This window comes from Erpetoichthys calabaricus, chromosome 12 (assembly GCF_900747795.2).
Source record: "Erpetoichthys calabaricus chromosome 12, fErpCal1.3, whole genome shotgun sequence".
NCBI classification, from domain to species: Eukaryota; Metazoa; Chordata; class Cladistia; order Polypteriformes; family Polypteridae; genus Erpetoichthys; species Erpetoichthys calabaricus.
Genome location: NC_041405.2, coordinates 21,898,392 through 21,911,105, shown reverse-complemented (window position 1 = coordinate 21,911,105; position 12,714 = coordinate 21,898,392). Strand labels below are relative to the sequence as shown.

Here is a 12,714-nt window from a genome sequence, read left to right as displayed (position 1 = left end):
GAAGAAAAGCTGCACCAGGGTGCATGAGATCTCCGACTAGGGTGATGCATTCTGCACACCAAAGACCGAGGCATAAGGCCAACACAACACTGGAGTGGCTTCAGGATGAGTCTCTGGGTGTCTTTGAGTAGTCCAGACTCAAACCCCATAGAACATCTGTGGAGAGCCTTGAAGATGGCAGTTTATAGACATTTCCACTTCCAATCTAATGGAGTTTGAGATAATCTGCCAGGAAGAATGGAATAAACTGCTCAAATCCAGGTGTGCTAAGCTTGAAGGGACTTACCCATGAAGACTTGAAGCTGGGGCTTCTATGAAGTTCTGAATTAAAGGTCTGAATATTTAAATGAGTGAGAGATTTCATTTTTTGATTTTTTTTTTTAAATTTGCAATCCTTTCCACTTCATCATTATGGGTTATTGAGTGTAGTTAGATAAGTAAAAATGGTAAATGTATCATTTAAAATGAAATCTACAACCTGATAAAGTGCGCAGAAAGTGATGGAGTCTGAATATTTTGTGAATCCACCATACCAGCCCTACCAGCATGCCTTTCAATGTTTTGTTTTTTTTTCCTTCTTCTAACACTCCTTTGTTCTTTTCAGGTGCTTCCTGGTTTTGAAAATGTCCTAATTGCGCATTCCAGTTGGTTTGTGTATGCAGCCACCAATCGGATCTACAAGCACTGGGATTTCAAACTGAATGATACGAGCACAACATCTGGAAAAATGTCTTTCAGCAGCTACCCAGGTACAGCAGATCCACACTTACTGCACTTTAAAATAGGTTTATGGTAACCGAAAATCACTGTGCCCCATGTCCCTTTAGCCTCTATTGTAAAGCACCATTGAGAGCAAGATATTTTTTTCAAATTTACAGAAAATGCTTTAGAACATGATTTCTCATGGCAAATGCACATACACTCACCAGCTGCTTTATTAGGTACACCTGTTCAACTGCTTGTTAATGCAAACATCTAATCAGCCAATCACATGGCAGCAACTCAATGCATTTTGGCAGGCAGACATTGCCAAGACAACCTGCTGAAGTTCAAACCAATCCCTGGACAGGGCGACAGCTCATCGCTACCGCTGCACCTCCGTGCCCATACATATTTAATTATTAACAGTATACATTATTTAAATTTAAAGATTTATCTGTAAAACATAATATGCATACTTTATTGGATTTCATCATACAAATTATATCAAGTCCTAGTATTCTAACAGCACACAGCTCTAAGAGAATAGCTCTTGTAAAATCTAAATCGACTAGAAGCCAGTCGTCGTCATCTGTAAATACGCGCTCTATTCTGTTGAATTGAATTCCTTTATTTTTATTGTATGGTACAATGAAATTCAATATGCAAATCCTCCATATACATTGCCTATAAAATGACATAATAATAATAATAATACAATAAAAATATATATATATACAATATGAAAGCATAAGTACCAAATATATGTTCATGTAGTGCAAATGGTTCATAAAGTGGCTCAGGTTGTGCAATATTACAGTTGTAGTGCAAGTTTACAGTGAGGTCATTGTAATTCTAAGTAAAAGCAGTTCTAGTGGGAGCACTTGATGGACTGATTGAGTGCGTTTGTAGCTCTTGAGGTCCGTGCAGGAAAGGCTCTGTAGCGTTTGCCCGGAGGGGAGAGGTTCAAACAGACTGTGTGCATGGCTGACTGGAATCCACGCAGATGCTGTAGGCTTTTCTAAGACAGCGTGTGCTATAATTGTCCTCCACAGCTGGAAGCTGTATCCCGATAATCCTCTGTGCTCGCGACACAATCTGCCATAGAGCTTTCCAATCAGCTGCTGTAGAGCTGTGATTCCACACTCCGATACAGTGGGTTAAAATACTCTGAGTGGTGCACTGAAAGTAACAACGCTAAGGCAGCTATGGTATTTGGAATAGTTTGTTCATTCTGTGCACTATTGTATTGTTGCAGAATGATTCCATTCAAGTGAATTACATTTGTAAATAATATGCAATTAATTTTGTTGTATTTGATAAATCCTGCATCACCGATGCAAATCTGAATAAAGGGAGACCACACAGAAACCGTAGCACTGCATTGACGCTGGGTGCCGCCAGTTTGCAAAACCGAGCAGAAAAGTACATATGCAAGGGGGAAGGCTACCGTGAGAATTTGCATGCTGTTAAGTTTAGTTTTTATACATCACAATGTGAGCGTGGAAAAGGGCATAGGCAACATTTTTGTGTGTACGCACCGTTTATACATGAGGCCCCGGATCTCAATCCAATAGAGCACCTTTGGGATACGGTGGAACAGGAGATTCACATCATCATGGATGTGCAACCTACAAATCTGCAGCAAGTGCATGATGCTATCATGTCAATATGGGCCAAAATGCCTGAGGAATGTTTCCAGCACCTTGGCAGTTCTAAAGGCAATAGATGGTCCAACCCAGTACTGGCAAGGTGTACTTAATAAAGTAGCTAGTAAGTGTATACCCGCTTGTGAAGACATAAGTTTGACTTGAAGTTATCCTTTTAATGGTTAACACTTGGCTGGCCCCCTCACTTTTACTCTTCACTTGGGGTCTGACCTACAGCATGTACTGTGTTAATTTTTCAGCATTCACACCTCACATCCCATTAGGGGGTTTATCATGTTTTTCAGGCTTCTGCCTATTACACTATCAAAAGACACCATAATAATATTTTTTTTCATCCATTTTACTAATCAAAAACTAAACCATGATCTGCCACCATTTAGGTTTATTGTCTGCCTTGCACCTCATGCTACTAGAACAGGTTCCTCCTCCCCATGTCCCTGCACTGAACCCAATGAAAAAATCAATAATTAATTAACGAGTCATCGGCTGCAATCATGGTGATTCTGTCCCATCTGTCTCCTCAGGATTTCTGGAATCTCTGGATGATTTTTACCTGCTGGGCAGCGGACTGGTCATGACTCAGACAACAAACAACATATTCAATCGTGACCTGTATAAACTGGTGACACCCCAGTCGCTACTGGCCTGGCAACGAGTCCGGGTAGCCAACATGATGGCTCGTGGAGGAGAGGACTGGGGGAGAATCTTTACAAAATTCAACTCTGGTAAGAGAACCCTGTAGTGTCCATCCAGAAAGGGCCATTTCAAAATCCAGGGGATGTTTGAGTTTAAGCAATGAAAAAATAATGCGACTAAATGACAGGGAGTGGAGAAGTGGTGTTGTTAGGATGTCATCTCGTGAAGAAGGAAAACTAAATTATTCCATTTATTTTGTGATTTTCTCATTGGTTGGACATTGATTTAAGAACAGAATGCTTCTGTCGTGGCCAGCATTATGTTGCTTACTCGTGAGTGACATCAAACAAGCCTTTGCTCAGAGAGTTAAAGTCAGAAGTTTACATCCACTAAGGGTGTGAATTCTTTAAAATGCATTTTCTTATTCCAAATTTATAGTTTGTTAGTATATCATTTAAGACATCTGCTTCATGCAGGACAAAAGTCACTTTTTCCAACAATGTACACAGATCTTGGATTATTTCACTTTTTATTAAGCGTATTTTATTAAGAGTGTCAGGAGTGATTTATGACAGATGAATATCAGCAAGAGTGAAAGAGAAGGTCTACAGGACGGTAGTGAGACCAACTATGTTATATGGGTTGGAGATGGTGGCACTGACCAGAAAGCAGGAGACAGAGCTGGAGGTGACAGAGTTAAAGATGCTAAGATTTGCACTGGTGTGACGAGGTTGGATAGGATTAGAAATGAGGACATTGAGGGTCTGCTCAGGTTGGACGGTTGAGAGACAAAGTTAGAGAGGTGAGATTACGTTGGTTTGGACCTGTGCGGAGGAGAGATGCTGGGTATATTGGGAGAAGGGTGCTAAGGATAGAGCTGCCAGGGAAGAGGGAAAGAGGAAGGCCTAAGAGAAGGTTTATGGATGTGGTGAGAGAGGACATTCAGGTGATGGGTGTGACAGAACAAGATGCAGAGGACAGAAAGATATGGAAGAAGATGATCTGCTGTGGCAACCCCTAATGGGAGCAGCTGAAAGAAGAAAAAGAAGATTGAGCATATCACAATTCCAGTGGGTCCCAAGTTTACATGCACTTTGTTCATATTCGGTAGCATTGCCTTTAAATTGTTTTACATGCGTCCTATGGGCTGTGGACAAAAGAAGGGAATCCATTAGCAACTGCGTTTCCCCTGATGCTGCTCTTGGTGTCCTTTTCTTAAGAATGCCTTGGGGATGCTCCTGATTTGCTCGTGTGTGACACCCTACATTAAAACCAAACTTGTAGGCATTTTCAACCCACACGTTTTACAAGAGGAAGCCACCATCAATGTGCTCCACAGTCGTAGTTAAACATTTTGAGAATGACCCAAGTTTTGGTTTTCACAAAGTTTGCTGCTTCAGTGTTTTTAGACCTTTTTGTCAGATGTTTCTATGGTAGATTACAAGCATTTCATAAGTTTCAAAGGCTTTTATTGACAATTACATTAAGTTTATGCAAAGAGTCAGTGTTGGCCCTTCTTTCTTTTTCAAGACCTCTGCAATTCACCCTGGCATGCTGTCAATCAACTTCTGGGCCAAATCCTGACTGATGGCAGCCCATTCTGCATAATCAATGTTTGGAGTTTGTCAGAATTGGTGGGTTTTTGTTTGTCCACCCACCTTTTGAGGATTGACCACAAGTTCTCAATGGGATTAAGGTCTGGGGAGTTTCCTGGCCACGGACCCAAAATTTCGATGTTTTGTTCCCCGAGCCACTTAGTTCTCACTTTTGCCTTATGGCCTGGTGCTCCATCATGCTGGCAAAGGCATTGTTGGTCACCAAACTGTTCTTGGATGGTTGGGAGAAGTTGTTCTCAGAGGATGTTTTGATCCCATTCTTTATTCATGGTTGTGTTCTTAGGTAAAATTGTGAGTGAGCCCAATGCCTTGGCTGAGAAGCATCCCCACGCGACATGAATGGTCTCAGGATGCTTTACTGTTGTCCTGACACAGAACTGATGGTAGCGCCGCTCACCTTTTCTTTTTTCCGGATGTGCCAAACAATTGGAAAGGGGATTCAATAAAGAAAATGACTTTCCCCCTGCAGTCCTCAGCAGTCCAATTCCTGTACCTTTTGCAGAATATCAGTCTGTCCCTGATGTTTTTCTTGGCTTCTTTGCTGCCCTTCTTGACACCAGGCCATCCTCCAAAAGTCTTCACCTCCCTCACACCTGTCTGCTGCCATTCCTGAGCAAGCTCTGCACTGGTGGTGCCCGCAGCTGAATCAACATTAGGAGATGGCCCTGGTGCTTGCTGGACTTTCTTGGGTGCTCTGAAGCTGCCTTCACAAGAGCAGTGGAAATGGGTTTTTGGGGATTAAGTTCATGGCAAAGAGGGACTTTGCCATTCATTGCAATTCATCTGATCACTCCTCATTACATTCTGGAGTAGATGCAAATTGCCATCATAACAACTGCGGCAGCAAACTTTGCGAAAATTAATATTTGTGTCATTCTCAAAAGTTTTGGCCATGACTATACTATATGCAGCAATGTCCTTAACTCCTGAAGTAAGCTTTAGCCAAATGTACTGTTAACATTCTGGTCCAAACATTCTGACTTTGGTATTATCACACCACACTACCTTTTGTCAACTGGCCACAAGAGGTGTTTATGAGCATAACAAACACTGTAGACAAAACTTGAGGTGTCTACTCAAAGAGCGGCTTTTTGTCTGGCCAGCAAAACTTGCAGAGCACTTGACGGATTTACAGAGCACTAGCAACACCAGTGTCACTCGTGCGCGCGCACACACACACACACACACACAATAACCAGTCATTGCCATAACGGCTTGCCAGGTTGCCATCTTGGTAGCCTTGGTGAATAGTCTTGTTTCTTCACTGCTCATTCGATTTGAAGGGACAACCTGATCTAGTCCTGGCCCATGGGGCGCCCTACTCTTTCTACATCTTGATGATAATCCAGACTGATACTCATCCAGATACTCATCTATTGATTTGTGCCATTCCACAACTTTATCTCAAAGTTCAGTTTGCTCCCCTTTGGGATTTGTGCTTTGATATACACTTGAAAGTATAGAAAACTGGTTTCTTAAAATCAGTAAATTACACGTACAAGAAAAGTATTATAAGCACATGGGAAAGTAAGCACTGTTTTATACTAAGCATTAAATTAATTTAGATTCATGTTTACATATTCTTTATTATTTTGTATGCGCTAGAAAACACCATTATTTCATAAGCCAAAGGTTAGAGAGCCGAAAGAATGGATGGATAGATAGACAGATAGATAGATAGATATTATCTTAGTGTAGCTGGCAGCATAACATAGATAGATAGATAGATAGATAGATAGATAGATAGATAGATAGATTATTAATCCCAAGGGAAAATTCACATGGAATGGGCCCCTCGCTTAGAGTGGGAATGTGAACTCTTTAGTTGTAAATTATGGTAGCAAGCGCTGAGATAGTAGGATAGTAGGGGGAGAGAACAGCCCTTATCAAACAGATAAGATGGACAGAGCAGGGTTTGACACCCCCTCAACTAAGAATTATTGGTGGAATTAATTAGAGGCAGGACTAGAGCAGTGGAAATGCTAGGAGTCAGCTGAGGAAGAATAATGGCTTAAATGATAAGAATTGTAATAAAAGTAAAAGGTGCCCATGGCTGGGGGCTCATTGTTCCATCTGAGTTGAGTCTGTACGTGCGCCATACAATAAGACCTGATTCTGCTGTTTGTCCCGTGTCTCCGAGTGTCTTCACTGGGGATGAGTCAGCCTGTGCCTGCCTGCTTCAACACAAACAGCAGAATCCTCTCGAAACAGCAGCTTTTATTCTGAATTATTTTAAATCGCCACAACTGATCAGCCTGATGTGTGATCTGCAGGGTGATTGGTTATGGCTGAGCAAGTTTAGAAATCACCTTAAAAGAAAAATGTAAGAGGGAGTGTGTTCACTTATGCAGATTATTGTTAATTAGCTAGTTTGAACATTCTTTGTACCACCACAAGTTTGCAGATGATACCAAGATAGGTGGATTAGCAGATAATTTGGAATCCGTTATATCATTACAGAAGGACTTGGATAGCATACAGGCTTGGGCAGATTTGTGGCAGATGAAATTTAATGTCAGTAAATGTAAAGTATTACACATTGGAAGTAAAAATGTTAGGTTTGAATACACAATGGGTGGTCGGAAAATCGAGAGTACACCTTATGAGAAGGATTTAGGAGTCATAGTGGACTCTAAGCTATCGACTTCCCGACAGTGTTCAGAAGCCATTAAGAAGGCTAACAGAATGTTAGGATATATAGCATGATGTGTGGAGTACAAGTCCAAGGAGGTTCTGCTCAACCTTTATAATGCACTGGTGAGGCCTCTTCTTGAGTCCTGTATCCAGTTTTGGTCTCCAGACTACAAAAAGGACATAGCAGCACTAGAAAAGGTCCAGAGAAGAGCGACTAGGCTGATTCCAGGGCTACAGGGGTTGATTAAAAGAGCGGAGCCTTTACAGTTTAAGCAAAAGAAGATTAAGAGGTGACATGATTGAAGTGTTTAAAATTATGAAGGGAATTAGTGCAGTGGATCGAGACTGTGATTTTAAAATGAGTTCATCAAGAACACGGGGACACAGTTGGAAACTTGTTAAGGGTAAATTTCGCACAAACATTAGGAAGTTTTTCTTTACACAAAGAACGATAGAAACTTGGAATAAGCTACCAAGTAGTGTGGTAGACAGTAAGACATTAGGGTCTTTCAAAACTCGAGTTGATGTTTTCTTGGAAGAAATAAGTGAATAGTACTGGTGAGCTTTGTTGGGCTGAATGGCCTGTTCTCATCTAGAGTGTTCTAATGTTCTAATGTTCACAATACAACACATTATGAGACTTTCACACATTCACACAAATACACTGATGAGCCACAACATTATGACCAGTCCCATGAAGTGAATGACATGGATGGCGCAAATCAAGGTCAGGGATATATTCGACATTACTGTGACTTTAGGCAGAATATAACATTGAAAACAGAAGATATGGGCAGATGAAAAAACCTGAGTGACTTTGATTAGGGCCAAGCGCAGTGCTGGGTCTGTGTAACCACAGGCCAGTCAGAGTGCCCAGATTAACCCGTGTCCAGCATCGAAAGCACCTAAAAGAGGCACTGAACTTGGATCAATGGATGAAGGTTGTCTGGTCCAATGAATTCCGTTTCCTATTGCATCACATGGATGCCTGAGTATGTGTGTGTCATTTACCTGGGGAAGATGTATTGTGGGAAGATGATAAACCTGTGAATGTTCTGCTAGAAAACTCTTACATCAGGCATGGATGTTAATTTGACATGCAATACCTACCTAAACATCACTGCAGACCATGTACAGTATTTCCTGGTGGTAGTGGCATCGTTGAATAGGATATTATATCCAGCCACTCTACAAGAATGGTTCAGAAATGGTTTGAAGAACAAGATGAAGAGTTCGTGGTGTTGCTGTTGCCTCAAAACTTACCAGATCTCAGTTCAATGAAGTATCTGTGGGATGTGCTGGGATAACAAGTCCAATGCTTGGCCGCTTAACCTCACAACTTATAGGAGTTAGAGGATCTACTGCTAATATTCTGGTGCCAGGTAACACAGGGATCTTGCAGAGGGGTCAGAGTTGTTTTGGTGCTACACAGAGAATCAATCGCATATTATGCAGGTGGTCATGATGCTTTGGCTCATCAGGAAACAAGTAATTGGGGGATCAAGGAGGCACTCGTCCATGTAAAAGGGCTAATAGAAAATGGGCCAAAATTGTAGGGGAGTGCCACAATAGAGACACAGATCATTGATGTTACAGTGATGACATTATTTATCCTAAAGAAGACCATTAAATCAGGTACTACTTCTGGAGAGTTAGAGAGTCTAGGAATTCAAGTTTGGATGTATCTTAAAAATGCCAGGGGATACACTCCAGCATATTCTCTTTTGCTAGCCTACAATGTACGTTTTTTTGCTGACTACATCCAACTGCATTCCTTCCAGGAACATATAATAACCAGTACATGATACTGGATCTGAACAAAATTGAGCTGAAGAGATGGATTGGACCCGGTGCACTCTATGTGGTGGAACAAATCCCGGGCATGGTGGAGTTTTCTGACCAGACTGACATCTTGCGAAAAGGTAAGAGAAACGCTGACTCTGCTGGTTGGAAAATAAAAAAAGAAACCCTGGACATTCCACAGTATGGAGGGGTGGCGAGGCTTAATCCATCTGCCCATTCCCTTGTGGTTCCTCAATGTTAGTTAGCTTTGCCTTTTGGAAGACATATGAGCTGGCCAATGATTTACAGAAACATCTTGAAGTTTTTATCTGTTCTTCGAGGAAATATTTGGTGGTGGGACAAGTTCAAAATTATGGCCAATTTTAAAAATCAAATATGAAATGCACCCTCACCAAACCAACCTTCAGCCATTTTAAAAAAAATACGTTTTGGCTTGGTCAGAAAGGAGGAAGAGTCTCCCCCAACAGCAATTAGTAGTGTTGTTTTGTTTTTACCTTCCTGCTTCCATTTTTAATGTAACTTTCTGAATTAATTTTGTATTTTATGCTGTGAAATGTTTTATTGTCATTTTCTGGATATCACTGCACCACCATTCTCTGGTTTGTTTTCAGTCGCAACTGCCCCTATTTTATCAGTCTTGACCTTACTACAGACATATTGTTTTCCATAATGACACTCAGTTACCATAATTTGACCCCCGGACATTTGACACGTGACTCATAGCTGCCAAAGCCGGTCAGTCCATTAGGTGACATAGGCCTGCGGCACATTTATCTAAGGGGCGTATGCTCCAAGACACTGAGTGGAACCAGGTTATAGAATTATGAGGATAATGGGTGCTGTTACCTACTGGATGCCAGTTATGAAAGAGAAAAGTGTGCATGATCCATACATCAAGAGGTGTGTGTTCCTTAAAGTCCATTGCATATGTACAAAGGGCTGCTGTTTGTTCTAAAGGATGTGTGCTCTGGACAATGAGAGGGTACAGGTCATCAAAATCTATAACACCGACTACCTGCTATGGACAACAAGGGACGACATCCGTCAACCCCACCTAGGGCTCCAAATGGGCTTTGACTGGTACTGCTCGCTGCACCACTATTTAAGATGGTGGCACGTTATTGATAGGGCTGAGACGTTTGTCACCGAAACTTCGAAGCTTGCATCATATTAATAAAACAACATACTGAAGCTTGTACAATAGCTTGAAACTTATACCCATTACCATGTGATTGATGGTGTCCGACTCTTCCAATGTCACTGAAACACTGGCAGTGGTCTGACTGCTTCAGAGTTTTGCACTGTCTCAAAAACCATAAAAGGGACTACACCTCACACTTTTATTTTATCCAGAGATGATATTGAATTAAATATGGAGTCCAAAACTGGAAAAAAATCAATCAGGAAAGTGTAAACATTTCAACCTGTTGTCCAGCAGTCAAGAAAATACCGTACTACACAATACATCTTTAGTGTGTCATTGATGCTGTACGCACCTTCCCTAACCTCCCTCTGTTCTACCCTGTTCACAATGCCCTTCTACACAAGCACATTCCCTAAACCCCATTTTGATTCTCTTTGCTCCTTCGTACTTTTAAATTATGGCTTTAGGACAACACATTTAAACATTTTTTTAATCATAGAACATTATCACACATACTAATGTATACATTTACGTCAGCATTGTAATGACGACATCATCATAAGATAAAAAATGAACACACAAGAGTGTACTTGGACATTTAGTGCGCCTGTCAGATTGCAACTATGAAATCTATAAGACGATGTATGTGCGTTTCTTCCACTGATTGTTTCAATCTCATAGCTACTATAGTTCCTGTAAACCAGCTGTGCGCAACCTGCGGCCGTACGGCCGCATGCGGCCGTGGGCAAGGACTTTGGCGGCCGTGGACGTGTATATTAAAGTGTACGTAATGGCGGCCGTGCAGGTGTAGGGTCTCTGGACTCCAGCGAGTAAGGGGTCTCAACGCCGCGGAATCTTTGTCGGCCGGGTCGGTATGGTGACGCCGAAAGCCGATTTGGACTCTGGGGTCTCTAGACTCCTGCAAGTGTAGAATCTCAAACACCGCAGAACCTTCCTTAGCCGGGTCGGTATGTTGACCAAAATGTTGCCCTTTATATATTCATCGAGGCCTAGGGACTCTCGAGCTTACTCCGCATTTCCTGGGAGAAACAATTGCTGTAAAGGTTTTTTGTCCTATATGACGTTTCGTAGACATTTTTTTACATATGTAGACCAGTAAATTGAATATTGTCAGATATATCATACTCTGTTTTAATGTGTAATCTGTAAATTTTTACATAAATCATAAAACATTATTAAGTTTACTTGGACTTACTGGCGGCCGTTATTAAAGTAAAAAGTCTGTAGTGCGGCCGTTATTAAAGTAAAAAGTCTGTAGTGCGGCCGTCAATAGCGGAAAGGTTGCGCATGCCTGCTGTAAACCAACATGTCCCATTGTTTTTAAAGCTCCAAAACTTCCTTTCCTTTTCATTCACAATCCGGAAGAAGCCTCAAAAGCTGCACAAGATGTTGTCCTCCCATCATTAGTTATCAGCAGAGTCTAAATCTCTTGACATTCAAATCATTGTAGAGCATTTAGCTAGTACTACAATCTAGCTGTCTTTGTGCAGCCTTATGAAAGCTACATTAGGTTTTCATATGTGGTTTACCCAGCTGACTTAACCTCCCTGGCATTAGCCCCAAATTCTATGTAAAAATGGTTAACCCCGAGTACTACTGTTCATAAGCTGTTTTGATAGCATACACAGTGTTAAGCCTAAGTAACGCTCAGGACAGTATCCTGCTGCCATCTTGTGGATGAAATAGCATCATGCTGCAAAAAAATCATGACTATGGCTATGCATTATACCGGTCTATGGCAACTCAATAATATTTATAAGTGGGGTGGAGCTTTCAACCAAAAACGCAATGGCGTGTAAATGGAAAGCCGTAAAGCTAGTTTTAGAACAAACTGAAACTGAACCATTAGATGAATCAAGAGATAGTGATGACAGTGTGAATTGGTCCTCTGACATTGACATGGATAGTGAAACTGCTGCATGTGGCATTGTATGACCGAACTGCTGTGATATGCCAAGTGAATTTGGTTGCATGAAGTTTCATTGTGCAAGTAAGTATGTGGCAAAGAGATTGTGATCAAGTAGAAGGACAAAAAAGATGTTAGCCCTCTTACCACTGTCCATAATGCAATGTTCATGTCAGAAGATATGAGGAAGTCATTAAGCCTTGAGCGGCAGTAGCCTAAAACAACATAAGAGGCGTGCAATCGTGCAGATCAGGAGCTAACATTCTACACTCACATACACAAGCAACAGAAAAAAATAGATATAAAAAAGAAATATGCAAAGAAACCCACATCTACTGTCCCAATTGCAACATCAGGCTTGTGCATTGGTGACTTTAAAAACATCTTACACGGAATATGTGTGGTAAATCGACATCACTACAGCAGTGAACTTTAGACGTACCTTTCTCACTGTAGTTAGGTTGAAGTTTTGGTATTTATGTTTCTGTTAATAACATTCTTCCTTGTTGAAAAATTGGGGAATTAAACAATGTGATCTGGACACGTATGAATGGTTACAATAGTGATGCAGATGGTAGGCTTTAT

The 12,714-nt window shown here is 41.2% G+C and overlaps 2 protein-coding genes across 2 annotated transcripts in view; one reads left to right on the top strand and one right to left on the bottom strand.

Moving 5' to 3' along the window:
- Positions 1-12,714, bottom strand: part of LOC114661946 (ribonucleoside-diphosphate reductase subunit M2 B-like) — a 135,566-nt gene that overhangs the window by 96,383 nt on the left and 26,469 nt on the right. The window lies entirely within an intron of this gene.
- LOC114661947 (phospholipase B-like 1) overlaps positions 1-12,714 on the top strand; it is a 56,489-nt gene that overhangs the window by 31,889 nt on the left and 11,886 nt on the right. The window contains exons 6-8 of the mRNA XM_028815209.2: positions 605-749; positions 2,894-3,094; positions 9,037-9,177. Of these exons, the coding sequence (XP_028671042.1) occupies positions 605-749; positions 2,894-3,094; positions 9,037-9,177 (487 nt within the window). The remainder of the gene's footprint in view (positions 1-604; positions 750-2,893; positions 3,095-9,036; positions 9,178-12,714) is intronic.